The 27,702-nt window shown below is 51.4% G+C and overlaps 2 protein-coding genes across 5 annotated transcripts in view; both read right to left on the minus strand.

Moving 5' to 3' along the window:
* Positions 1 to 4,618: 4,618 nt before the first annotated feature.
* LOC140134304 (retinoic acid receptor responder protein 2-like) lies at positions 4,619 to 21,065 on the minus strand. The gene is made up of 6 exons (XM_072154894.1): positions 20,844 to 21,065; positions 20,444 to 20,655; positions 20,258 to 20,365; positions 7,378 to 7,476; positions 7,203 to 7,291; positions 4,619 to 5,169 (listed from the first exon to the last, which is right to left on the minus strand). The coding sequence occupies exons 2-6, from the start codon at positions 20,621 to 20,623 to the stop codon at positions 5,142 to 5,144; spliced, it is 504 nt and encodes a 167-aa protein (XP_072010995.1). The 5' UTR covers positions 20,624 to 20,655; positions 20,844 to 21,065; the 3' UTR covers positions 4,619 to 5,141.
* A 6,356-nt stretch (positions 21,066 to 27,421) lies between these two features.
* Positions 27,422 to 27,702, minus strand: part of LOC140134305 (uncharacterized) — a 77,443-nt gene continuing 77,162 nt past the window's right edge. For all 4 annotated transcript variants that reach the window (XM_072154897.1, XM_072154896.1, XM_072154898.1 and 1 more), the window contains one exon: positions 27,422 to 27,667. The gene's annotated coding sequence lies outside the window, so the exon portion shown is untranslated. The remainder of the gene's footprint in view (positions 27,668 to 27,702) is intronic.

A 27,702-nucleotide genomic window follows, 5' to 3' on the forward strand; every position in this document is an offset into this window, starting at 1 on the left:
TGACTTCTCTGAGGTTTTTACTAGAATAGGAATATTTTTGAATTTCAAAATTTTTGCCTGAATGGTCTGAATAATAGAAGGGAAATTCCATAAACGGATACCAATACCAAATCTGGGCCCACTGCCAGCTAATGTGGTACTGATCCGGTATTACATCCTGTAGATCTTTTATTTTATATAAAAATAAAAAACATAACAATACAAACCAAACATAATATACAATATATACAAAATATATACAATATCTTATCTGCTGGTCCAGCCCCATTCACTCCTAGCTAAAACAATAATTTAAAATACACCAAAATGTATAAACACCAAATACTACAACCCCCACCCAACCGATTGTCACTCCCTCAACCAAACCAATAAACAATAAGACAAGCCACACCCACAAATAAACATAAATGACTATAAATGTACATAAACCCACCCTATCTATCTGTTCCTGGATCCTTCGATTGCTGCAACCACAGTGGACCTACCATGGCATTGTGTAGACCTGCGTTCCTGTTCTCAGACCTGCTGAGGCCTACGACACCCTAAGGCAGTGGTGGCGAACCTATGGCACGGGTGCCAGAGGCGGCACTCAGAGTCCTTTCTGTGGGCACCCGCTCCATCGCCCCCAGAACACCAGACAGGACTCAAAGAATCTTCCTGCAGTTCCAAGCAACTTAAAATATGCTGTTTTCAGTCATATTTTGATAGTTACTTTGCTACTTGGGACTGTAGGAAGAGGGATAATTAGACTGGATCGGATTATTTTTGGAGGACCTCCTGCTGGCCCCAGAGGGCAACTGAAAAGAAGCTAAAATGATGAAAATTTTCCATCTTTCTACTGTGTTGCTGTCCTCAGGAGGTCAATATGATCGAAAGTTGTTGAACAAGGAGCAATAAGAAACTACTTTTAATTTTTGGTTGGCACCAAGCGATAAATAAGGGGGTTTTGGGTTGCAGTTTGGGCACTCGGCCTCTAAAAGGTTCGCCATTACTGCCCTAGGAACACCATCACCGGGTGTCCCTAGCCGGCTGGACTTAGCCAAGGGATCCGGATGAGGAATAAATCCAGGATGGGCAGAAGCCAAGCACTAGGTACTCTCTTGATTGTATATATTATGCTACTGATATTTTTTCTCCCAGTTCTTCTTCAAGGACTGTGCCCAGAGAATGGACTCGGATGTGATTGAGTTTTCTGAGAGACTTATAGTTATTCATTTAATTACATATTATTGCCTTCCATCAATATAATGCTTTCCCTTTTCAGGTGAAAGGGACATTCTCCATTGCTGCTCCGCATACTATGCCTTTCTTTTTCAGGAAAAGGACATTGTTACTTTTGCTGCTACAAGTAGCCATGTGTAACGTTATGTAACGTTTCTAAGTCAATGCCAATGAGATTTTTGCACAAATATTGTAACAGGTACTTTGTGTTAGTATGCATTAACCCTTTGATAGGCTTTGCAGGCAGGTAGAAAAGACTGTCGTGTCACGGGCACTCCTGCGACCCATATCCCGGGTTGCAAGCGCACCCGTGTTCCTCCTGGTGCATCCGGTTCCAGCTTTCAAGGTAACTTACCTCTACTGGCTCCAGCGGCGGTCTCCGCGGCTCCCACGATTTGGCGCTGGTCGGCCCCCTTCCTTTGCAGCCCCTTCCTGTTTCCCCCGCCGGATCTTTGTGCCTTGTGCCCTAGAGAAAGCTTTGGTTCATGCCGTGCAATGTTATTACGATTTCCTGTTGTGACTCCGGTTCCATTCCTGACTACGCTCCTCTGCCGCCTGCCTTCACCTATTGCTACTTCCCCGACTCCGGTCCCGTGCTGCCGGTCCTGACCGCCTGCCGGTCCCCAACTACGATTCTGCTCAACCTCCCTGTACCTCGCCTTGGCTGCCAGCCCAGAGAAAGTGGCACCTGTGAAACGACCTGGGGGTACCACTCCGCAGCAAGTCCAACCCGCTTTGTGGTGGGCTCTGGTGAAAACCAGGTACCACATAGATTCCGATTCAGGCTGTCTCGTTTTAACCCTTTCATTACAATGTGCTATCAGCAGTTTGTAATGAATGAGGAGGAAAATCCCCATATACTGCCATATTGTAGTATGGCAGTATATGGTAGAATCGATTAGACAACCTTGGGACCCTAGGGGGTCTGAAAAATAGTTAAAAGAAAAAAAAAAGTTAAAAAAAATTATAATAAAAAAAAACTAACTTCAAATCACTAGTACTGATATAAATGTAAATAGACAGTGGCAAAAATTGCATTTTTTTTGCCATTTTGAAAAAAAAAAAATCAGTAAAAAGTGATCAAAAGGTCGCACAGTCCTAAAAATGATAAGCAATGAAAACGTTATCAAAGTTGCAAAAAAATTACACCTCCCACAGCTCCGTACGGCGAAGTATGAAAAAGTTATTAGCGCCAGAAGACGGCAAAATCCAAAAAAAATATTTGTACAAGTGGTTTAAATTTTTATAAATGTATGAAAACATAAAACCCGATACAAATTTATTATCCCCGTGATCGCACCGACCCAAAGAATAAAGCAGACGCGTCATTTGTGGAGCACAGTGAAAGCTGTAAAATCCGAGCCCACAAGAAAACGCTGCAAATGCGTTTTTTCACCATTTTCCAGCTTCCCAGTACACGGCATGGAATAATAATTATTATAAGTCGCTATGAAGTCCAATTTGTCACCCAGAAAACAAGACATCCCACAGCTCTGCACACGTAAAAATACAAATGAAATGGAAATGAAAAAACAAAACAGGGCGAGGTGTTAACCGTGCTTCGGTGCAATGCTCGTTCTGACATGGGTGCGGCATAGTGATAGCGTTATTGGAAACCTCAGATATCGCTATCTAACACCGCTGCGGAGTACGATAGAAACACCGGACCACTCTCAAAGCGTTCCGGCGTATTTATAAGGGGGCGGCCCGAGGTGCTGCCTCTTCCCCGGACTGCCCTACTCACTCCATAGCTCAGCGCTGACTGCCGTGCGTCATGTGGCAGTCACCGCCCCTAATCCCGCCCCCTCATGAATACGCTGACACACTTTGAGTGGTCCGGCATTTCTGTTGTACTCTGCAGTGGTGTTAGATAATGCTGTCTATCATTGTAACCCTGCTGCTTACTTTAGTAAGTAGCTCCTAGTGCTGAATTTCTGGGTGACAGGTCCTCTGAAAAAAAATCAGATTATTTGTGTTTAATCAATTTTCTAGGAATTAAGAAATTAGTATAAAGTTACAATCAGACGCTCCTCTCTCCTTGGTGTCCGGTTCGCCACCTTTGTAATTTTTGACCTTTATAGATATAACTAGCTGACGCACCCAGCGCTGCCCGGGATAGTAAATAACTGTAACCTGGCTTCCCCAGGGGTAATGGGCTACAGGTCATATAACCCATCACCCCTGAGCTTAACTGGCAAAACATGTTGGGGGGCTGATGGATCTTGATTTTAATTTCAATGTAGTGGGAAACAGAGCTAAATATTAGCAAAAGTTAGGCAGCTCTGAGCTGCAGACGGAGCTAGCCATCAATAGGCACGTGGCCGCTATAATTCAGGCTGCTTATGTGAGAATTGAGAAGTTGGAGATATCTGAAAAAACCCAGTCTGGGAATATACAGGCTCAGCAAGAGGAAAATGAATACTGACATCTAGGGGCAGCAATAGACATTCATGCTACAATGGGGGTCATTTACTAAGGGCCCGATTCGCTTTTTCCCAACGTGTTACCCGAATATTTCCGATTTGCGCCGATTTTCCCTGAATCGCCGCATTTAAAAAAAAAAATCTGTTGCGGAGCTTGCACTTACCTTCACTCAGCCCGAGCCGGTGAACTCCAGCGCGTTCCGATGCTTTTCAGCGCAGCAGCGCCACCTGGTGGACGGCGGAGGAACTACCGTAATGAATCCCGGCCGGACCCGAATCCAGCGCAGAGAACGCGCCGCTGGATCGCGAATGGACCGGGTAAGTAAATCTGCCCCAATGTGTCCAACAGCTCAATCAGCGGCACATAGCAGCAAATGAGTAAAACATGCTACAATAAATCCAATGCTTAACAACTACAGGCAGTCCCCGGGTTACATACAAGATAGGGTCTGTGGGTTTGTTCTTAAGTTGAGTTTGTATGTAAGTCGGAACGGTATATTTTATGATTGTAATCCCAGCCAGAACTTTTTTGGTCTCTGACAATTGGATTTTAAAAATGTTGGGTTGTCATAAGAATCAGGATTAACACTAAAGCTTCATTACAGACGCCTGTGATAACTGTTACAGCTGATCATTGTAGCCTGGGGCTAAAGTACAGAAAATTACCAATATGACGACTAGGGGTCGTATGTACGTCGAGCGTTCTTAAGTAGGGGACCGCCTGTATTTACTTTACCTGATTGGCCACAATAACACTGTCCACACATCATTGGGTTTATAATAATTTAGGTGCACTACATTTTAACGACACTCGGATCTGGGTAGAAAACCTTTGCCTCAGTCCTATGGAAGGATTAGTGGGTCCTACATGCAGCAGGTATGTCATGTTATATGGGGGGGGGGGGGGTCCAGGGTATTTTCATAGTTTTTGATTATTAATACACAAAATGTGACCCTTCTGACAACATTTTTATGAATGTTCTTTATTGATATCACATCATACAGAGAAGGGCTCTGCCCGGAGCCCCAGGGAGACGAACAGAAACTGTCTCCTTATTAACCCTTTGCTGGTCCTCCTGACTCCGCGCCCCGGGTAACATTTATTAATAGTGGTGCAGATTGCGTCTAGTCCGACTTTCCTCCGGAGTGCGCCACATTCATGAATACAGGAGCACCCTGCGGGCGCCCATGCTGCCCGCACTGCCTGCACCCGTTTTTCTGGTGCACTCAGTTTTCAGGGGCGAGCGACACATTTATGCCGAGATGTTGCGGCCGCAGACACGTCTTACATATGGAAGCTGCTTGTCCCGGTATTTATCTGTGTGCCGTCTACACCAGAACTCTCCGCAGACTGTATAATAAATGTAGGCTACTGCTCGCAGTTATCAGCTGGGGATTTCTCCTCCTCCTCTAAACATCAGTCATGTCTCAGAATGTCACCTACTACTATCAGTATTTAATATATGTCATATGTACAGCATCGCGTGGAGAACGTGGCTAATAATTATAATGTCCCCGAGGAGCTCTGCGGAGAGAAAGACAGAGACGTCACATCATTACATGTGTAATCCCCAGAGTCCCAGTCCCTGGTGTCCAGTGCTTGAGTGTCCCAGTCCCTGGTGTCCAGTGCTTGAGTGTCCCAGTCCCTGGTGTCCAATGATTTAGTGTCCCAGTCCCTGGTGTCTAGTGGTTCAGTGTCCCAGTCCCTGGTGTCTAGTGGTTCAGTGTCCTGGTCCCTGGTGTCCAGTGGTTCAGTGTCCCGGTCCCTGGTGTCTAGTGGTTCAGTGTCCTGGTCCCTGGTGTCCAGTGGTTCAGTGTCCCGGTCCCTGGTGTCTAGTGGTTCAATGTCCCGATCACTGGTGTCTAGTGGTTCAGTGTCCTGGTCCCTGGTGACTAGTGGTTCAGTGTCCCAGTCCCTGGTGTCCAGTGCTTGAGTGTCCCAGTCCCTGGTGTCTAGTGGTTCAGTGTCCTGGTCCCTGGTGTCCAGTGGTTCAGTGTCCCGGTCCCTGGTGTCTAGTGGTTCAATGTCCCGATCACTGGTGTCTAGTGGTTCAGTGTCCTGGTCCCTGGTGACTAGTGGTTCAGTGTCCCGGTCCCTGGTGACTAGTGGTTCAGTGTCCTGGTCCCTGGTGTCCAGTGGTTCAGTGTCCCGTGCCCTGGTGTCCAGTGCTTGAGTGTCCCAGTCCCTGGTGTCCAGTGGTTCAGTGTCCCGTGCCCTGGTGTCTAGTGGTTCAATGTCCCGATCACTGGTGTCTAGTGGTTCAGTGTCCTGGTCCCTGGTGACTAGTGGTTCAGTGTCCCGTGCCCTGGTGTCTAGTGGTTCAATGTCCCGATCACTGGTGTCTAGTGGTTCAGTGTCCTGGTCCCTGGTGACTAGTGGTTCAGTGTCCTGGTGCCTGGTGACTAGTGGTTCAGTGTCCTGGTCCCTGGTGACTAGTGGTTCAGTGTCCCGGTCCCTGGTGTCTAGTGGTTCAGTGTCCTGGTCCCTAGTGACTAGTGGTTCAGTGTCCTGGTCCCTGGTGACTAGTGGTTCAGTGTCCTGGTCCCTGGTGACTAGTGGTTCAGTGTCCCGGTCCCTGGTGTCTAGTGGTTCAGTGTCCTGGTCCCTGGTGACTAGTGGTTCAGTGTCCCGGTCCCTGGTGTCTAGTGGTTCAGTGTCGTGGTCCCTGGTGACTAGTGGTTCAGTGTCCCGATCACTGGTGTCTAGTGGTTCAGTGTCCTGGTCCCTGGTGTCTAGTGGTTCAGTGTCCTGGTCCCTAGTGACTAGTGGTTCAATGTCCCGATCACTGGTGTCTAGTGGTTCAGTGTCCCGATCACTGGTGACTAGTGGTTCAGTGTCCCGGTCCCTGGTGACTAGTGGTTCAGTGTCCTGGTCCCTGGTGACTAGTGGTTCAGTGTCCCGATCACTGGTGTCTAGTGGTTCAGTGTCCTGGTCCCTGGTGACTAGTGGTTCAATGTCCCGATCACTGGTGTCTAGTGGTTCAGTGTCCCGATCCCTGGTGACTAGTGGTTCAGTGTCCCGGTCCCTGGTGACAAGTGGTTCAGTGTCCCGGTCCCTGGTGACAAGTGGTTCAGTGTCCTGGTCCCTGGTGACTAGTGGTTCAGTGTCCCGGTCCCTGGTGTCCAGTGGTTCAGTGTCCCGGTCCCTGGTGTCCAGTGGTTCAGTGTCCCGGTCCCTGGTGTCCAGTGGTTCAGTGTCCCGGTCCCCGGTGACTGGTGGCTTAGTGTCCCGGTCCCCGGTGTTCAGTGTCCCGGTCCCCGGTGTCCAGTGGCTTAGTGTCCCGGTCCCCGGTGTTCAGTGTCCCGGTCCCCGGTGTTCAGTGTCCCGGTCCCCGGTGTTCAGTGTCCCGGTCCCCGGTGTTCAGTGTCCCGGTCCCTGGTGTTCAGTGTCCCGGTCCCCGGTGTTCAGTGTCCCGGTCCCCGGTGTTCAGTGTCCCGGTCCCTGGTGTTCAGTGTCCCGGTCCCCGGTGTTCAGTGTCCCGCTCCCCGGTGTTCAGTGTCCCGGTCCCTGGTGTCCAGGGGTTTCCCTCCCATACACCTGGCGCCCTCATGTCTTACCTCTGGAAGCTGTAGGCCCCCACGATGTTTTGGGGCTTTTTGCCTCTCAGTTTACCACACGCTTTGCGTCTTTCGATTTTCACTTCTTTCTATAGAGAGATGGGGGGGGGCGGGGTTATCCGGTATCATGTACATTACAGAGATCAGGACATTCCCTCGGATGGGGGTCACTTACCTTCCTCGCCTGGATCTGCCGCACACATTTCTGATATCCCGTTCTAAGAAGAACCCGTCCAGGACTGAAGGTGAAGCATCCGAGACAGCTGAGCGTCCTCTGATAGGAAGACACAATGGGGGTCATTACTAAGGGCAGCTGAGCGTCCTCTGATAGGAAGATACAATGGGGGTCAGTTACTAAGGGCAGCTGAGCGTCCTCTGATAGGAAGACACAATGGGGGTCATTTACTAAGGGCAGCTGAGCGTCCTCTGATAGGAAGACACAATGGGGGTCATTTACTAAGGGCAGCTGAGCGTCCTCTGATAGGAGGATACAATGGGGGTCATTACTAAGGGCAGCTGAGCGTCCTCTGATAGGAGGATACAATGGGGGTCATTACTAAGGGCAGCTGAGCGTCCTCTGATAGGAGGACACAATGGGGGTCATTTACTAAGGGCAGCTGAGCGTCCTCTGATAGGAAGATACAATGGGGGTCATTACTAAGGGCAGCTGAGCGTCCTCTGATAGGAGGACACAATGGGGGTCATTTACTAAGGGCAGCTGAGCGTCCTCTGATAGGAGGATACAATGGGGGTCATTACTAAGGGCAGCTGAGCGTCCTCTGATAGGAAGACACAATGGGGGTCATTTACTAAGGGCAGCTGAGCGTCCTCTGATAGGAAGACACAATGGGGGTCATTTACTAAGGGCAGCTGAGCGTCCTCTGATAGGAAGACACAATGGGGGTCATTTACTAAGGGCAGCTGAGCGTCCTCTGATAGGAAGACACAATGGGGGTCATTTACTAAGGGCAGCTGAGCGTCCTCTGATAGGAAGATACAATGGGGGTCATTACTAAGGGCAGCTGAGCGTCCTCTGATAGGAGGACACAATGGGGGTCATTTACTAAGGGCAGCTGAGCGTCCTCTGATAGGAAGATACAATGGGGGTCATTACTAAGGGCAGCTGAGCTTCCTCTGATAGGAGGACACAATGGGGGTCATTTACTAAGGGCAGCTGAGCGTCCTCTGATAGGAGGATACAATGGGGGTCATTACTAAGGGCAGCTGAGCGTCCTCTGATAGGAGGATACAATGGGGGTCATTTACTAAGGGCAGCTGAGCGTCCTCTGATAGGAAGACACAATGGGGGTCATTTACTAAGGGCAGCTGAGCGTCCTCTGATAGGAAGATACAATGGGGGTCATTTACTAAGGGCAGCTGAGTGTCCTCTGATAGGAAGACACAATGGGGGTCATTTACTAAGGGCAGCTGAGCGTCCTCTGATAGGAAGATACAATGGGGGTCATTTACTAAGGGCAGCTGAGCGTCCTCTGATAGGAGGATACAATGGGGGTCATTACTAAGGGCAGCTGAGCGTCCTCTGATAGGAGGATACAATGGGGGTCATTTACTAAGGGCAGCTGAGCGTCCTCTGATAGGAAGATACAATGGGGGTCATTTACTAAGGGCAGCTGAGCGTCCTCTGATAGGAGGATACAATGGGGGTCAGTTACTAAGGGCAGCTGAGCGTCCTCTGATAGGAAGACACAATGGGGGTCATTTACTAAGGGCAGCTGAGCGTCCTCTGATAGGAAGATACAATGGGGGTCATTTACTAAGGGCAGCTGAGCGTCCTCTGATAGGAAGACACAATGGGGGTCATTTACTAAGGGCAGCTGAGCGTCCTCTGATAGGAGGATACAATGGGGGTCATTTACTAAGGGCAGCTGAGCCTCCTCTGATAGGAAGATACAATGGGGGTCATTTACTAAGGGCAGCTGAGCGTCCTCTGATAGGAAGATACAATGGGGGTCATTTACTAAGGGCAGCTGAGCGTCCTCTGATAGGAAGACACAATGGGGGTCATTTACTAAGGGCAGCTGAGCGTCCTCTGATAGGAGGATACAATGGGGGTCATTTACTAAGGGCAGCTGAGCGTCCTCTGATAGGAGGATACAATGGGGGTCATTTACTAAGGGCAGCTGAGCGTCCTCTGATAGGAAGATACAATGGGGGTCATTTACTAAGGGCAGCTGAGTGTCCTCTGATAGGAGGATACAATGGGGGTCATTTACTAAGGGCAGCTGAGCGTCCTCTGATAGGAAGACACAATGGGGGTCATTTACTAAGGGCAGCTGAGCGTCCTCTGATAGGAGGACACAATGGGGGTCATTTACTAAGGGCAGCTGAGCGTCCTCTGATAGGAAGATACAATGGGGGTCATTTACTAAGGGCAGCTGAGCGTCCTCTGATAGGAAGACACAATGGGGGTCATTTACTAAGGGCAGCTGAGCGTCCTCTGATAGGAAGATACAATGGGGGTCATTTACTAAGGGCAGCTGAGCGTCCTCTGATAGGAAGATACAATGGGGGTCATTTACTAAGGGCAGCTGAGCGTCCTCTGATAGGAAGACACAATGGGGGTCATTTACTAAGGGCAGCTGAGCGTCCTCTGATAGGAAGACACAATGGGGGTCATTACTAAGGACAGCTGAGCGTCCTCTGATAGGAGGATACAATGGGGGTCATTTACTAAGGGCAGCTGAGCGTCCTCTGATAGGAGGATACAATGGGGGTCATTTACTAAGGGCAGCTGAGCGTCCTCTGATAGGAAGATACAATGGGGGTCATTTACTAAGGGCAGCTGAGCGTCCTCTGATAGGAAGATACAATGGGGGTCATTTACTAAGGGCAGCTGAGCGTCCTCTGATAGGAAGACACAATGGGGGTCATTTACTAAGGGCAGCTGAGCGTCCTCTGATAGGAGGATACAATGGGGGTCATTTACTAAGGGCAGCTGAGCGTCCTCTGATAGGTAGATACAATGGGGGTCATTTACTAAGGGCAGCTGAGCGTCCTCTGATAGGAAGACACAATGGGGGTCATTTACTAAGGGCAGCTGAGCGTCCTCTGATAGGAAGATACAATGGGGGTCATTTACTAAGGGCAGCTGAGCGTCCTCTGATAGGAAGACACAATGGGGGTCATTTACTAAGGGCAGCTGAGCGTCCTCTGATAGGAGGATACAATGGGGGTCATTTACTAAGGGCAGCTGAGCGTCCTCTGATAGGAAGATACAATGGGGGTCATTTACTAAGGGCAGCTGAGCGTCCTCTGATAGGAGGATACAATGGGGGTCATTTACTAAGGGCAGCTGAGTGTCCTCTGATAGGTAGATACAATGGGGGTCATTTACTAAGGGCAGCTGAGCGTCCTCTGATAGGAAGACACAATGGGGGTCATTTACTAAGGGCAGCTGAGCGTCCTCTGATAGGTAGATACAATGGGGGTCAGTTACTAAGGGCAGCTGAGCGTCCTCTGATAGGAGGATACAATGGGGGTCATTTACTAAGGGCAGCTGAGCGTCCTCTGATAGGAAGACACAATGGGGGTCATTTACTAAGGGCAGCTGAGCGTCCTCTGATAGGTAGATACAATGGGGGTCAGTTACTAAGGGCAGCTGAGCGTCCTCTGATAGGAGGATACAATGGGGGTCATTTACTAAGAGCAGCTGAGCGTCCTCTGATAGGAAGATACAATGGGGGTCATTTACTAAGGGCAGCTGAGCGTCCTCTGATAGGAGGATACAATGGGGGTCATTTACTAAGGGCAGCTGAGCGTCCTCTGATAGGAGGATACAATGGGGGTCATTTACTAAGGGCAGCTGAGCGTCCTCTGATAGGAGGATACAATGGGGGTCATTTACTAAGGGCAGCTGAGCGTCCTCTGATAGGAAGACACAATGGGGGTCATTTACTAAGGGCAGCTGAGCGTCCTCTGATAGGAAGATACAATGGGGGTCATTTACTAAGGGCAGCTGAGCGTCCTCTGATAGGAGGATACAATGGGGGTCATTTACTAAGGGCAGCTGAGCGTCCTCTGATAGGAAGACACAATGGGGGTCAGTTACTAAGGGCAGCTGAGCGTCCTCTGATAGGAAGACACAATGGGGGTCAGTTACTAAGGGCAGCTGAGCGTCCTCTGATAGGAAGACACAATGGGGGTCATTTACTAAGGGCAGCTGAGCGTCCTCTGATAGGAAGATACAATGGGGGTCATTTACTAAGGGCAGCTGAGCGTCCTCTGATAGGAAGATACAATGGGGGTCATTTACTAAGGGCAGCTGAGCGTCCTCTGATAGGAAGACACAATGGGGGTCATTTACTAAGGGCAGCTGAGCGTCCTCTGATAGGAAGATACAATGGGGGTCATTTACTAAGGGCAGCTGAGCGTCCTCTGATAGGAAGATACAATGGGGGTCATTTACTAAGGGCAGCTGAGCGTCCTCTGATAGGAGGATACAATGGGGGTCATTTACTAAGGGCAGCTGAGCGTCCTCTGATAGGAAGATACAATGGGGGTCATTTACTAAGGGCAGCTGAGCGTCCTCTGATAGGAAGACACAATGGGGGTCATTTACTAAGGGCAGCTGAGCGTCCTCTGATAGGAAGATACAATGGGGGTCATTTACTAAGGGCAGCTGAGCGTCCTCTGATAGGAAGATACAATGGGGGTCATTTACTAAGGGCAGCTGAGCGTCCTCTGATAGGAAGACACAATGGGGGTCATTTACTAAGGGCAGCTGAGCGTCCTCTGATAGGAAGACACAATGGGGGTCATTTACTAAGGGCAGCTGAGCGTCCTCTGATAGGAGGATACAATGGGGGTCAGTTACTAAGGGCAGCTGAGCGTCCTCTGATAGGAAGACACAATGGGGGTCATTTACTAAGGGCAGCTGAGCGTCCTCTGATAGGAAGATACAATGGGGGTCATTTACTAAGGGCAGCTGAGCGTCCTCTGATAGGAGGATACAATGGGGGTCAGTTACTAAGGGCAGCTGAGCGTCCTCTGATAGGAGGATACAATGGGGGTCATTTACTAAGGGCAGCTGAGCGTCCTCTGATAGGAGGATACGATGGGGGTCATTTACTAAGGGCAGCTGAGCGTCCTCTGATAGGAAGATACAATGGGGGTCATTTACTAAGGGCAGCTGAGCGTCCTCTGATAGGAAGACACAATGGGGGTCATTTACTAAGGGCAGCTGAGCGTCCTCTGATAGGAAGACACAATGGGGGTCATTTACTAAGGGCAGCTGAGCGTCCTCTGATAGGAAGATACAATGGGGGTCATTTACTAAGGGCAGCTGAGCGTCCTCTGATAGGAAGACACAATGGGGGTCATTTACTAAGGGCAGCTGAGCGTCCTCTGATAGGAAGATACAATGGGGGTCATTACTAAGGGCAGCTGAGCGTCCTCTGATAGGAGGACACAATGGGGGTCATTTACTAAGGGCAGCTGAGCGTCCTCTGATAGGAAGACACAATGGGGGTCAGTTACTAAGGGCAGCTGAGCGTCCTCTGATAGGAGGATACAATGGGGGTCAGTTACTAAGGGCAGCTGAGCGTCCTCTGATAGGAGGATACAATGGGGGTCAGTTACTAAGGGCAGCTGAGCGTCCTCTGATAGGAGGATACAATGGGGGTCATTTACTAAGGGCAGCTGAGCGTCCTCTGATAGGAGGATACGATGGGGGTCATTTACTAAGGGCAGCTGAGCGTCCTCTGATAGGAAGATACAATGGGGGTCATTTACTAAGGGCAGCTGAGCGTCCTCTGATAGGAAGATACAATGGGGGTCATTTACTAAGGGCAGCTGAGCGTCCTCTGATAGGAGGATACAATGGGGGTCATTTACTAAGGACAGCTGAGCGTCCTCTGATAGGAGGATACAATGGGGGTCATTTACTAAGGGCAGCTGAGCGTCCTCTGATAGGAAGGTACAATGGGGGTCATTTACTAAGGGCAGCTGAGCGTCCTCTGATAGGAGGATACAATGGGGGTCAGTTACTAAGGGCAGCTGAGCGTCCTCTGATAGGAGGATACAATGGGGGTCATTTACTAAGGGCAGCTGAGCGTCCTCTGATAGGAGGATACGATGGGGGTCATTTACTAAGGGCAGCTGAGCGTCCTCTGATAGGAAGATACAATGGGGGTCATTTACTAAGGGCAGCTGAGCGTCCTCTGATAGGAAGATACAATGGGGGTCATTTACTAAGGGCAGCTGAGCGTCCTCTGATAGGAAGATACAATGGGGGTCATTTACTAAGGGCAGCTGAGCGTCCTCTGATAGGAAGACACAATGGGGGTCATTTACTAAGGGCAGCTGAGCGTCCTCTGATAGGAGGATACGATGGGGGTCATTTACTAAGGGCAGCTGAGCGTCCTCTGATAGGAAGATACAATGGGGGTCATTTACTAAGGGCAGCTGAGCGTCCTCTGATAGGAAGATACAATGGGGGTCATTTACTAAGGGCAGCTGAGCGTCCTCTGATAGGAAGATACAATGGGGGTCAGTTACTAAGGGCAGCTGAGCGTCCTCTGATAGGAAGACACAATGGGGGTCATTTACTAAGGGCAGCTGAGCGTCCTCTGATAGGAGGATACAATGGGGGTCATTTACTAAGGACAGCTGAGCGTCCTCTGATAGGAAGACACAATGGGGGTCATTTACTAAGGGCAGCTGAGCGTCCTCTGATAGGAAGACACAATGGGGGTCATTTACTAAGGGCAGCTGAGCCTCCTCTGATAGGAGGATACAATGGGGGTCAGTTACTAAGGGCAGCTGAGCGTCCTCTGATAGGAAGACACAATGGGGGTCATTTACTAAGGGCAGCTGAGCGTCCTCTGATAGGAGGATACAATGGGGGTCATTACTAAGGGCAGCTGAGCGTCCTCTGATAGGAAGATACAATGGGGGTCATTTACTAAGGGCAGCTGAGCGTCCTCTGATAGGAGGATACAATGGGGGTCATTTACTAAGGGCAGCTGAGCGTCCTCTGATAGGAAGATACAATGGGGGTCATTTACTAAGGGCAGCTGTGCGTCCTCTGATAGGAAGACACAATGGGGGTCATTTACTAAGGGCAGCTGAGCGTCCTCTGATAGGAAGACACAATGGGGGTCATTTACTAAGGGCAGCTGAGCGTCCTCTGATAGGAAGATACAATGGGGGTCATTTACTAAGGGCAGCTGTGCGTCCTCTGATAGGAAGACACAATGGGGGTCATTTACTAAGGGCAGCTGAGCGTCCTCTGATAGGAGGATACAATGGGGGTCATTACTAAGGGCAGCTGAGCGTCCTCTGATAGGAAGATACAATGGGGGTCATTTACTAAGGGCAGCTGAGCGTCCTCTGATAGGAAGACACAATGGGGGTCAGTTACTAAGGGCAGCTGAGCGTCCTCTGATAGGAAGATACAATGGGGGTCATTTACTAAGGGCAGCTGAGCGTCCTCTGATAGGAAGATACAATGGGGGTCATTTACTAAGGGCAGCTGAGCGTCCTCTGATAGGAAGACACAATGGGGGTCATTTACTAAGGACAGCTGAGCGTCCTCTGATAGGAGGATACGATGGGGGTCATTTACTAAGGACAGCTGAGCGTCCTCTGATAGGAGGATACGATGGGGGTCATTTACTAAGGGCAGCTGAGCGTCCTCTGATAGGAGGATACAATGGGGGTCATTTACTAAGGGCAGCTGAGCGTCCTCTGATAGGAAGACACAATGGGGGTCATTTACTAAGGGCAGCTGAGCGTCCTCTGATAGGAAGACACAATGGGGGTCATTACTAAGGGCAGCTGAGCGTCCTCTGATAGGAAGATACAATGGGGGTCATTTACTAAGGGCAGCTGAGCGTCCTCTGATAGGAAGATACAATGGGGGTCATTTACTAAGGGCAGCTGAGCGTCCTCTGATAGGAGGATACAATGGGGGTCAGTTACTAAGGGCAGCTGAGCGTCCTCTGATAGGAAGACACAATGAGGGTCATTTACTAAGGACAGCTGAGCGTCCTCTGATAGGAGGATACGATGGGGGTCATTTACTAAGGACAGCTGAGCGTCCTCTGATAGGAAGACACAATGGGGGTCATTTACTAAGGGCAGCTGAGCGTCCTCTGATAGGAAGACACAATGGGGGTCATTTACTAAGGGCAGCTGAGCGTCCTCTGATAGGAAGACACAATGGGGGTCATTTACTAAGGGCAGCTGAGCGTCCTCTGATAGGAAGACACAATGGGGGTCATTTACTAAGGGCAGCTGAGCGTCCTCTGATAGGAAGACACAATGGGGGTCATTTACTAAGGGCAGCTGAGCGTCCTCTGATAGGAAGACACAATGGGGGTCATTTACTAAGGGCAGCTGAGCGTCCTCTGATAGGAGGATACAATGGGGGTCATTTACTAAGGGCAGCTGAGCGTCCTCTGATAGGAGGATACAATGGGGGTCATTTACTAAGGGCAGCTGAGCGTCCTCTGATAGGAAGATACAATGGGGGTCATTTACTAAGGGCAGCTGAGCGTCCTCTGATAGGAAGACACAATGGGGGTCATTTACTAAGGGCAGCTGAGCGTCCTCTGATAGGAGGATACAATGGGGGTCATTTACTAAGGGCAGCTGAGCGTCCTCTGATAGGAGGATACAATGGGGGTCATTTACTAAGGGCAGCTGAGCGTCCTCTGATAGGAAGACACAATGGGGGTCATTTACTAAGGGCAGCTGAGCGTCCTCTGATAGGAAGATACAATGGGGGTCATTTACTAAGGGCAGCTGAGCGTCCTCTGATAGGAGGATACAATGGGGGTCATTTACTAAGGGCAGCTGAGCGTCCTCTGATAGGAAGATACAATGGGGGTCAGTTACTAAGGGCAGCTGAGCGTCCTCTGATAGGAGGATACAATGGGGGTCAGTTACTAAGGGCAGCTGAGTGTCCTCTGATAGGAAGATACAATGGGGGTCATTTACTAAGGGCAGCTGAGCGTCCTCTGATAGGAAGATACAATGGGGGTCATTTACTAAGGGCAGCTGAGCGTCCTCTGATAGGAGGATACAATGGGGGTCATTTACTAAGGGCAGCTGAGCGTCCTCTGATAGGAAGGCACAATGGGGGTCATTTACTAAGGGCAGCTGAGCGTCCTCTGATAGGAGGATACAATGGGGGTCATTTACTAAGGGCAGCTGAGCGTCCTCTGATAGGAAGATACAATGGGGGTCATTTACTAAGGGCAGCTGAGCGTCCTCTGATAGGAAGATACAATGGGGGTCATTTACTAAGGGCAGCTGAGCGTCCTCTGATAGGAAGACACAATGGGGGTCATTTACTAAGGACAGCTGAGCGTCCTCTGATAGGAGGATACGATGGGGGTCATTTACTAAGGGCAGCTGAGCGTCCTCTGATAGGAAGACACAATGGGGGTCATTTACTAAGGACAGCTGAGCGTCCTCTGATAGGAAGATACAATGGGGGTCATTTACTAAGGGCAGCTGAGCGTCCTCTGATAGGAAGACACAATGGGGGTCAGTTACTAAGGGCAGCTGAGCGTCCTCTGATAGGAAGATACAATGGGGGTCATTTACTAAGGGCAGCTGAGCGTCCTCTGATAGGAAGACACAATGGGGGTCATTTACTAAGGGCAGCTGAGCCTCCTCTGATAGGAGGATACAATGGGGGTCAGTTACTAAGGGCAGCTGAGCGTCCTCTGATAGGAAGATACAATGGGGGTCATTTACTAAGGACAGCTGAGCGTCCTCTGATAGGAGGATACAATGGGGGTCATTTACTAAGGGCAGCTGAGCGTCCTCTGATAGGAGGATACAATGGGGGTCATTTACTAAGGGCAGCTGAGCGTCCTCTGATAGGAAGACACAATGGGGGTCATTTACTAAGGGCAGCTGAGCGTCCTCTGATAGGAGGATACAATGGGGGTCATTTACTAAGGGCAGCTGAGCGTCCTCTGATAGGAAGACACAATGGGGGTCATTTACTAAGGACAGCTGAGCGTCCTCTGATAGGAGGATACAATGGGGGTCATTTACTAAGGGCAGCTGAGCGTCCTCTGATAGGAGGATACAATGGGGGTCATTTACTAAGGGCAGCTGAGCGTCCTCTGATAGGAAGACACAATGGGGGTCATTTACTAAGGGCAGCTGAGCGTCCTCTGATAGGAAGACACAATGGGGGTCATTACTAAGGGCAGCTGAGCGTCCTCTGATAGGAAGATACAATGGGGGTCATTTACTAAGGGCAGCTGAGCGTCCTCTGATAGGAAGATACAATGGGGGTCAGTTACTAAGGGCAGCTGAGCGTCCTCTGATAGGAAGATACAATGGGGGTCATTTACTAAGGACAGCTGAGCGTCCTCTGATAGGAAGATACAATGGGGGTCATTTACTAAGGGCAGCTGAGCCTCCTCTGATAGGAAGACACAATGGGGGTCATTTACTAAGGGCAGCTGAGCGTCCTCTGATAGGAGGATACGATGGGGGTCATTTACTAAGGGCAGCTGAGCGTCCTCTGATAGGAGGATACAATGGGGGTCATTTACTAAGGGCAGCTGAGCGTCCTCTGATAGGAAGATACAATGGGGGTCATTTACTAAGGGCAGCTGAGCGTCCTCTGATAGGAAGACACAATGGGGGTCATTTACTAAGGGCAGCTGAGCGTCCTCTGATAGGAAGACACAATGGGGGTCATTTACTAAGGGCAGCTGAGCGTCCTCTGATAGGAAGACACAATGGGGGTCATTTACTAAGGGCAGCTGAGCGTCCTCTGATAGGAGGATACAATGGGGGTCATTTACTAAGGGCAGCTGAGCGTCCTCTGATAGGAGGATACAATGGGGGTCATTTACTAAGGGCAGCTGAGCGTCCTCTGATAGGAAGACACAATGGGGGTCATTTACTAAGGGCAGCTGAGCGTCCTCTGATAGGAAGACACAATGGGGGTCATTTACTAAGGGCAGCTGAGCGTCCTCTGATAGGAAGATACAATGGGGGTCATTTACTAAGGGCAGCTGAGCGTCCTCTGATAGGAAGATACAATGGGGGTCATTTACTAAGGGCAGCTGAGCGTCCTCTGATAGGAAGATACAATGGGGGTCATTTACTAAGGGCAGCTGAGCGTCCTCTGATAGGAGGATACAATGGGGGTCATTTACTAAGGGCAGCTGAGCGTCCTCTGATAGGAAGACACAATGGGGGTCATTTACTAAGGGCAGCTGAGCGTCCTCTGATAGGAGGATACAATGGGGGTCATTTACTAAGGGCAGCTGAGCGTCCTCTGATAGGAAGACACAATGGGGGTCATTACTAAGGGCAGCTGAGCGTCCTCTGATAGGAAGATACAATGGGGGTCATTTACTAAGGGCAGCTGAGCGTCCTCTGATAGGAAGATACAATGGGGGTCATTTACTAAGGACAGCTGAGCGTCCTCTGATAGGAGGATACGATGGGGGTCATTTACTAAGGGCAGCTGAGCGTCCTCTGATAGGAAGACACAATGGGGGTCATTTACTAAGGGCAGCTGAGCGTCCTCTGATAGGTAGATACAATGGGGGTCAGTTACTAAGGGCAGCTGAGCCTCCTCTGATAGGAAGATACAATGGGGGTCATTTACTAAGGGCAGCTGAGCGTCCTCTGATAGGAAGACACAATGGGGGTCATTTACTAAGGGCAGCTGAGCGTCCTCTGATAGGAAGACACAATGGGGGTCATTTACTAAGGGCAGCTGAGCGTCCTCTGATAGGAAGACACAATGGGGGTCATTTACTAAGGGCAGCTGAGCGTCCTCTGATAGGAAGATACAATGGGGGTCATTTACTAAGGGCAGCTGAGCGTCCTCTGATAGGAGGATACAATGGGGGTCATTTACTAAGGGCAGCTGAGCGTCCTCTGATAGGAGGATACAATGGGGGTCATTTACTAAGGGCAGCTGAGCGTCCTCTGATAGGAAGACACAATGGGGGTCATTTACTAAGGGCAGCTGAGCGTCCTCTGATAGGAGGATACAATGGGGGTCATTTACTAAGGGCAGCTGAGCGTCCTCTGATAGGAAGATACAATGGGGGTCATTTACTAAGGGCAGCTGAGCGTCCTCTGATAGGAAGACACAATGGGGGTCATTTACTAAGGGCAGCTGAGCGTCCTCTGATAGGAAGACACAATGGGGGTCATTTACTAAGGGCAGCTGAGCGTCCTCTGATAGGAAGACACAATGGGGGTCAGTTACTAAGGGCAGCTGAGCGTCCTCTGATAGGAGGATACAATGGGGGTCATTTACTAAGGGCAGCTGAGCGTCCTCTGATAGGAAGATACAATGGGGGTCATTTACTAAGGGCAGGTGAGCGTCCTCTGATAGGAAGACACAATGGGGGTCATTTACTAAGGGCAGCTGAGCGTCCTCTGATAGGAGGATACAATGGGGGTCATTTACTAAGGGCAGCTGAGCGTCCTCTGATAGGAGGATACAATGGGGGTCAGTTACTAAGGGCAGCTGAGCGTCCTCTGATAGGAGGATACAATGGGGGTCATTTACTAAGGGCAGCTGAGCGTCCTCTGATAGGAAGATACAATGGGGGTCATTTACTAAGGGCAGCTGAGCGTCCTCTGATAGGAGGATACAATGGGGGTCATTTACTAAGGGCAGCTGAGCGTCCTCTGATAGGAAGATACAATGGGGGTCATTTACTAAGGGCAGCTGAGCGTCCTCTGATAGGAAGACACAATGGGGGTCATTTACTAAGGGCAGCTGAGCGTCCTCTGATAGGAGGATACAATGGGGGTCATTTACTAAGGGCAGCTGAGCGTCCTCTGATAGGAGGATACAATGGGGGTCAGTTACTAAGGGCAGCTGAGCGTCCTCTGATAGGAGGATACAATGGGGGTCATTTACTAAGGGCAGCTGAGCGTCCTCTGATAGGAAGATACAATGGGGGTCATTTACTAAGGGCAGCTGAGCGTCCTCTGATAGGAAGATACAATGTATATGAGACGACACTATACGTGTATACAGATACATATACATCCACTCATATACACACAGCTCCAGGCGCGGCCCCCACCTTGGACGTCATTATGGGGGCGCAGTCGGGGCTCATCCACTTCTGTCTCTTGCAGTTTGTCTGTTTCATTGTGAATTTTACTTTAACAAACGTCCCATCCGAAAGATCCTGAAAAAGGAAGAAATATCCGTAGAAACGTGTATAGAGACCCTCCACCTCCGCCCTGGGACCCCCCCGCGCTCTCACCTCGTACTCTGCGCTCGGCTTGGACGACACTTGGAAGGCGTTTTTCATTTTGGTTCTGTTGTGGAAATCCTCTCTGACCAGTCTGAGCGCCTCGCTGCCCACCTCCGTGTGCTGAGACCCCCAGACGCCCACCCCCAACACCAGCACCAGCAGAGCGCACCCCCAGAACCACCTGCTCATGGCCGGACCCAGACGCCTCAAACCTGGAAGAACTGAACAAGACAGAAATAAGACCCCAACAGAAGCCCCCGGATACTCCAGAGCTGCACTCATAATCCTATAGCATGCAATGTGTGCACCAGAAGGGGGCGCCATCTATACAAAGATAGTAGGTCCCTAGTAACCTATGTGAGGGGTCCCCATATTACTCCCCCTTTCCTATAGTCTGCTCTATACGTACCGGCCGCTGCAGGCGACACACAGGACCCGGACCCCTCTATACACACAGAGAGGGGGGCGACCGTCACCTGGATCAGCAGATGTCTCTGTGTGATGCAGGAAGATGCAGGATATTCTGGAAAGTACCCGGAGGAGGGGAATTCTGACAAAGTGAAAGTGTAACCAAGACAAATCCTGCCGATCCTGTTCCTTCTGTGTAGGGTGCGGCTGTGACCCTGGTGTAATAAGGGTTAAAGCTTCTGAGTGTCATGTCTGTCTCTCATTACTCCCAGGAAATGCCTCAGATGGGAGGAAATAGCGCCACCCCTATAAATGGAGAAGTCAGGGATTGCATTCAACTGAACAAGGCCCTTTATGTTTCAGTGCCATATCTCTGCTTGCTGTGGTGAATGAGAACTCTGCTGTTTACATCCAGAGGCAATAACTGTGTGTATAAGTTCCGCCTCAGCTGAGGGTTTGTTACAATTGTATCTAGTCTAGACGATGCTCTGTGAGATAAACAGCCTGGACTACAGACTGATACATTGTAACAAACCAGCAGATGTGCAGATGGATACAATTGTAGCAAACCACCAGCTGAGAACAAACTCACATCAGGGGGAGATGCTTATTGTGGGCAGTAGGTGGCAGCAGCGCTCAGTGCCGATAGCGCCTGCTAGTGTTCGCCGCTCTGTACAGCCCTGACCCCGACTACAGAGGAGAAGAGGAGGAGGGATCCACAGCCCTGACCCCGACTACGGAGGAGAAGAGGAGGAGGGATCCACAGCCCTGACCCCGACTACGGAGGAGAAGAGGAGGAGGGATCCACAGCCCTGACCCCGACTACAGAGGAGAAGAGGAGGAGGGATCCACAGCCCTGACCCCGACTACGGAGGAGAAGAGGAGGAGGGATACACAGCCCTGACCCCGACTACAGAGGAGAAGAGGAGGAGGGATCCACAGCCCTGACCCCGACTACGGAGGAGAAGAGGAGGAGGGATCCACAGCCCTGACCCCGACTACGGAGGAGAAGAGGAGGAGGGATCCACAGCCCTGACCCCGACTACGGAGGAGAAGAGGAGGAGGGATCCACAGCCCTGACCCCGACTACAGAGGAGAAGAGGAGGAGGGATCCACAGCCCTGACCCCGACTACAGAGGAGAAGAGGAAGAGGGATCCACAGCCCTGACCCCGACTACAGAGGAGAAGAGGAGGAGGGATCCACAGCCCTGACCCCGACTACAGAGGAGAAGAGGAGGAGGGATCCACAGCCCTGACCACGACTACGGAGGAGAAGAGGAGGAGGGATCCACAGCCCTGACCCCGACTACAGAGGAGAAGAGGAGGAGGGATCCACAGCCCTGACCCCGACTACAGAGGAGAAGAGGAGGAGGGATCCACAGCCCTGACCCCGACTACAGAGGAGAAGAGGAGGAGGGATCCACAGCCCTGACCACGACTACAGAGGAGAAGAGGAGGAGGGATCCACAGCCCTGACCCTGACTACGGAGGAGAAGAGGAGGAGGGATCCACAGCCCTGACCCCGACTACGGAGGAGAAGAGGAGGAGGGATCCACAGCCCTGACCCCGACTACAGAGGAGAAGAGGAGGAGGGATCCACAGCCCTGACCCCGACTACGGAGGAGAAGAGGAGGAGGGATCCACAGCCCTGACCCCGACTACAGAGGAGAAGAGGAGGAGGGATCCACAGCCCTGACCCCGACTACAGAGGAGAAGAGGAGGAGGGATCCACAGCCCTGACCCCGACTACGGAGGAGAAGAGGAGGAGGGATCCACAGCCCTGACCCCGACTACGGAGGAGAAGAGGAGGAGGGATCCACAGCCCTGACCCCGACTACAGAGGAGAAGAGGAGGAGGGATCCACAGCCCTGACCCCGACTACAGAGGAGAAGAGGAGGAGGGATCCACAGCCCTGACCCCGACTACAGAGGAGAAGAGGAGGAGGGATCCACAGCCCTGACCCCGACTACAGAGGAGAAGAGGAGGAGGGATACACAGCCCTGACCCCGACTACAGAGGAGAAGAGGAGGAGGGATCCACAGCCCTGACCCCGACTACAGAGGAGAAGAGGAGGAGGGATCCACAGCCCTGACCCCGACTACGGAGGAGAAGAGGAGGAGGGATCCACAGCCCTGACCCCGACTACAGAGGAGAAGAGGAGGAGGGATCCACAGCCCTGACCCCGACTACGGAGGAGAAGAGGAGGAGGGATCCACAGCCCTGACCCCGACTACAGAGGAGAAGAGGAGGAGGGATCCACAGCCCTGACCCCGACTACAGAGGAGAAGAGGAGGAGGGATCCACAGCCCTGACCCCGACTACGGAGGAGAAGAGGAGGAGGGATCCACAGCCCTGACCCCGACTACGGAGGAGAAGAGGAGGAGGGATCCACAGCCCTGACCCCGACTACAGAGGAGAAGAGGAGGAGGGATCCACAGCCCTGACCCCGACTACAGAGGAGAAGAGGAGGAGGGATACACAGCCCTGACCCCGACTACAGAGGAGAAGAGGAGGAGGGATCCACAGCCCTGACCCCGACTACAGAGGAGAAGAGGAGGAGGGATCCACAGCCCTGACCCCGACTACAGAGGAGAAGAGGAGGAGGGATCCACAGCCCTGACCCCGACTACGGAGGAGAAGAGGAGGAGGGATCCACAGCCCTGACCCCGACTACAGAGGAGAAGAGGAGGAGGGATCCACAGCCCTGACCCCGACTACGGAGGAGAAGAGGAGGAGGGATCCACAGCCCTGACCCCGACTACGGAGGAGAAGAGGAGGAGGGATCCACAGCCCTGACCCCGACTACGGAGGAGAAGAGGAGGAGGGATCCACAGCCCTGACCCCGACTACAGAGGAGAAGAGGAGGAGGGATCCACAGCCCTGACCCCGACTACAGAGGAGAAGAGGAGGAGGGATCCACAGCCCTGACCCCGACTACAGAGGAGAAGAGGAGGAGGGATCCACAGCCCTGACCCCGACTACAGAGGAGAAGAGGAGGAGGGATACACAGCCCTGACCCTGACTACGGAGGAGAAGAGGAGGAGGGATACACAGCCCTGACCCCGACTACAGAGGAGAAGAGGAGGAGGGATCCACAGCCCTGACCCCGACTACAGAGGAGAAGAGGAGGAGGGATCCACAGCCCTGACCCCGACTACAGAGGAGAAGAGGAGGAGGGATCCACAGCCCTGACCCCGACTACGGAGGAGAAGAGGAGGAGGGATCCACAGCCCTGACCCCGACTACAGAGGAGAAGAGGAGGAGGGATCCACAGCCCTGACCCCGACTACAGAGGAGAAGAGGAGGAGGGATCCACAGCCCTGACCCCGACTACTGAGGAGAAGAGGAGGAGGGATCCACAGCCCTGACCCCGACTACGGAGGAGAAGAGGAGGAGGGATCCACAGCCCTGACCCCGACTACAGAGGAGAAGAGGAGGAGGGATCCACAGCCCTGACCCCGACTACAGAGGAGAAGAGGAGGAGGGATCCACAGCCCTGACCCCGACTACAGAGGAGAAGAGGAGGAGGGATCCACAGCCCTGACCCCGACTACAGAGGAGAAGAGGAGGAGGGATCCACAGCCCTGACCCCGACTACAGAGGAGAAGAGGAGGAGGGATCCACAGCCCTGACCCCGACTACGGAGGAGAAGAGGAGGAGGGATCCACAGCCCTGACCCCGACTACGGAGGAGAAGAGGAGGAGGGATCCACAGCCCTGACCCCGACTACGGAGGAGAAGAGGAGGAGGGATCCACAGCCCTGACCCCGACTACAGAGGAGAAGAGGAGGAGTGATCCACAGCCCTGACCCCGACTACAGAGGAGAAGAGGAGGAGGGATCCACAGCCCTGACCCCGACTACAGAGGAGAAGAGGAGGAGGGATCCACAGCCCTGACCCCGACTACAGAGGAGAAGAGGAGAAGGGATCCACAGCCCTGACCCCGACTACAGAGGAGAAGAGGATGAGGGATCCACAGCCCTGACCCCGACTACAGAGGAGAAGAGGAGGAGGGATCCACAGCCCTGACCCCGACTACAGAGGAGAAGAGGAGGAGTGATCCACAGCCCTGACCCCGACTACAGAGGAGAAGAGGAGGAGGGATCCACAGCCCTGACCCCGACTACGGAGGAGAAGAGGAGGAGGGATCCACAGCCCTGACCCCGACTACAGAGGAGAAGAGGAGAAGGGATCCACAGCCCTAGAAGCAGGAGAGGCTCCGAGACTCCTGGGATCCACAACAAGCCCTGTGTATGGTGCTGGGGGTGAGGGGCCTACTGCTACAGAGGCTGCGGCCTGTCAGTGTCCTGTACCAGAAGCCTCCATGTGGTGAGTTATGTATCTGCCCCTCCATTTACCCCAAACCACGCGGCGCACATGAAAAACGCACCAAACAAGTCTATGGAGACTCCTCACAAACTCACTGCACCCCGAGACACGAGCAACTGCAAGGCGTTCACTCATCCACTGCCATAGGAAAGACCAAAACAGCCTCATTATATAACTCATTCCCCTTATGTCATCTGCAACGCAAGTGTGAAAGGGGCCTAAAGCTTACACGTGCTGCAGCCAGGACCTGGAGAGAGCGATGGACACGTTATAGAGCTTTATCTTACACCGGCAGTGACACCACCAGAGTGATTTGCCTAATTACATTACTATATACATTTGTTAACGCTATGTTAACGCATGCATTAACAAAACGTGTGTGTTAACACATTATTAACATATATGTTAACATTGTGTTTACAATGCGTTTTGTAAACGTTAACAGCTGTTGTAATGCGTTTTAAAATGCAATGAAAACGCAACCAAAGCGCAACGTGTGAACGCACCCTCAGGCGTCAGGACCCGAACCAAACGCTGAAAATATTCTTCGAGGCCCTCATGAGAAAGGAGCTTTACAGAAAAGGGAGCTGGTGGCATTGTAGATATATAATACACAGTGCCAGGGCTGCAGTACTGGGGGATAGCACTAGGTGGCGGTATTGTAGATATATAATACACAGTGTCAGGGCTGCAGTACTGGGGGATAGCACTAGGTGGCGGTATTGTAGATATATAATACACAGTGTCAGGGCTGCAGTACTGGGGGATAGCACTAGGTGGCGGTATTGTAGATACATAATACACAGTGTCAGGGCTGCAGTACTGGGGATAGCACTAGGTGGCGGTATTGTAGATATATAATACACAGTGTCAGGGCTGCAGTACGGGGGGTAGCACTAGGTGGCGGTATTGTAGATATATAATACACAGTGTAAGGCTGCAGTACTGGGGGAGAGCACTAGGTGGCGGTATTGTAGGTATATAATACACAGTGTCAGGGCTGCAGTACTGGGGGATAGCACTAGGTGGCAGTATTGTAGATATATAATACACAGTGTCAGGGCTGCAGTACTGGGGGATAGCACTAGGTGGCGGTATTGTAGATCTATAATACACAGTGTCAGGGCTGCAGTACTGGGGGAGAGCACTAGGTGGCGGTATTGTAGATATATAATACACAGTGTCAGGGCTGCAGTACTGGGGAATAGCACTAGGTGGCGGTATTGTAGATATATAATACATTGTGTCAGGGCTGCAGTACTTGGGAATAGCACTAGGTGGCGGTATTGTAGATATATAATACACAGTGTCAGGGCTGCAGTACTGGGGAATAGCACTAGGTGGCGGTATTGTAGATATATAATACACAGTGTCAGGGCTGCAGTACTGGGGGATAGCACTAGGTGGCGGTATTGTAGATATATAATACACAGTGTCAGGGCTGCAGTACTGGGGGATAGCACTAGGTGGCGGTATTGTAGATCTATAATACACAGTGTCAGGGCTGCAGTACTGGGGAATAGCACTAGGTGGCGGTATTGTAGATATATAATACACAGTGTCAGGGCTGCAGTACTGGGGGATAGCACTAGGTGGCGGTATTGTAGATCTATAATACACAGTGTCAGGGCTGCAGTATTGGGGGATAGCACTAGGTGTCGGTATTGTAGATCTATAATACACAGTGTCAGGGCTGCAGTACTGGGGAATAGCACTAGGTGGCGGTATTGTAGATATATAATACATTGGGGGTCATTTACTAAGGGCCCGATTCGCGTTTTCCCGACGTGTTACCCGAATATTTCCGATTTGCGCCGCTTGTACATGAATTGCCCCGGGTTTTTGGCGCACGCGATCGGATTGTGGCGCATCGGGGCCGGCATGCGCGCGACAGAAATCGGGGGGGCGTGGCCGAACGAAAACCCGACGTATTCGGAAAAACCGCCGCATTTAAAAACCGAAACTGTGTCGCTTGGGGAGCGCTCACCTTCACCTTCTATGGGATGGTGCATTCCGGGGCGTTAAGATTATTTTCGGCGCTGCAGCGCCACCTGGTGGACGGCGGAGGAACTACCATCTTAAATCCCAGCCGGACCCGAATCCTGTGCAGAGAACGCGCCGCTGGATCGCGAATGGGCCGGGTAAGTAAATGTGCCCCATTGTGTCAGGGCTGCAGTACTGGGGGAGAGCACTAGGTGGCGGTATAGAAGACATAACTCGTGTCTTTCTATTATAGTTTATTATTGTCTATCAGATTATTATCTCCGGTCACATGACACGAGCTTCGTCCGTATTACTTCCTTGGATCAGGATCTTTTTCCTCCTGGAAACCGTCAATATGAGCCGCTGTGCACAGGTGCAGCATTATAGCAGAATATACAGTAACTCTGAGCCTGGGCCCAGGAGCTTACAATCTACAAGGGCCGGAGGACCCACAGATTGTGGATAATAAATATCGGGCCCCTCACGGAGCCGTCGCCTCTTCATCCGGCGGAGTCTGTGGAGAAAGGAAGACACCAGGATTATCCCTGC

This window comes from Engystomops pustulosus, chromosome 5 (assembly GCF_040894005.1).
Source record: "Engystomops pustulosus chromosome 5, aEngPut4.maternal, whole genome shotgun sequence".
NCBI classification, from domain to species: domain Eukaryota; kingdom Metazoa; phylum Chordata; class Amphibia; order Anura; family Leptodactylidae; genus Engystomops; species Engystomops pustulosus.

Coding starts and splice junctions, on each gene's coding strand:
- LOC140134304 (XM_072154894.1), bottom strand. CDS start 20,623: ATGAGCAGGTGGTTCTGGGGGTGCGCTCTGCTGGTGCTGGTGTTGGGG. Junction 7,477..20,257: donor CCCCCATAATGACGTCCAAG/GTGGGGGCCGCG, acceptor TCTTCCTATCAG/AGGACGCTCAGCTGTCTCGG. Junction 7,292..7,377: donor GGCAGATCCAGGCGAGGAAG/GTAAGTGACCCC, acceptor ATCTCTCTATAG/AAAGAAGTGAAAATCGAAAG.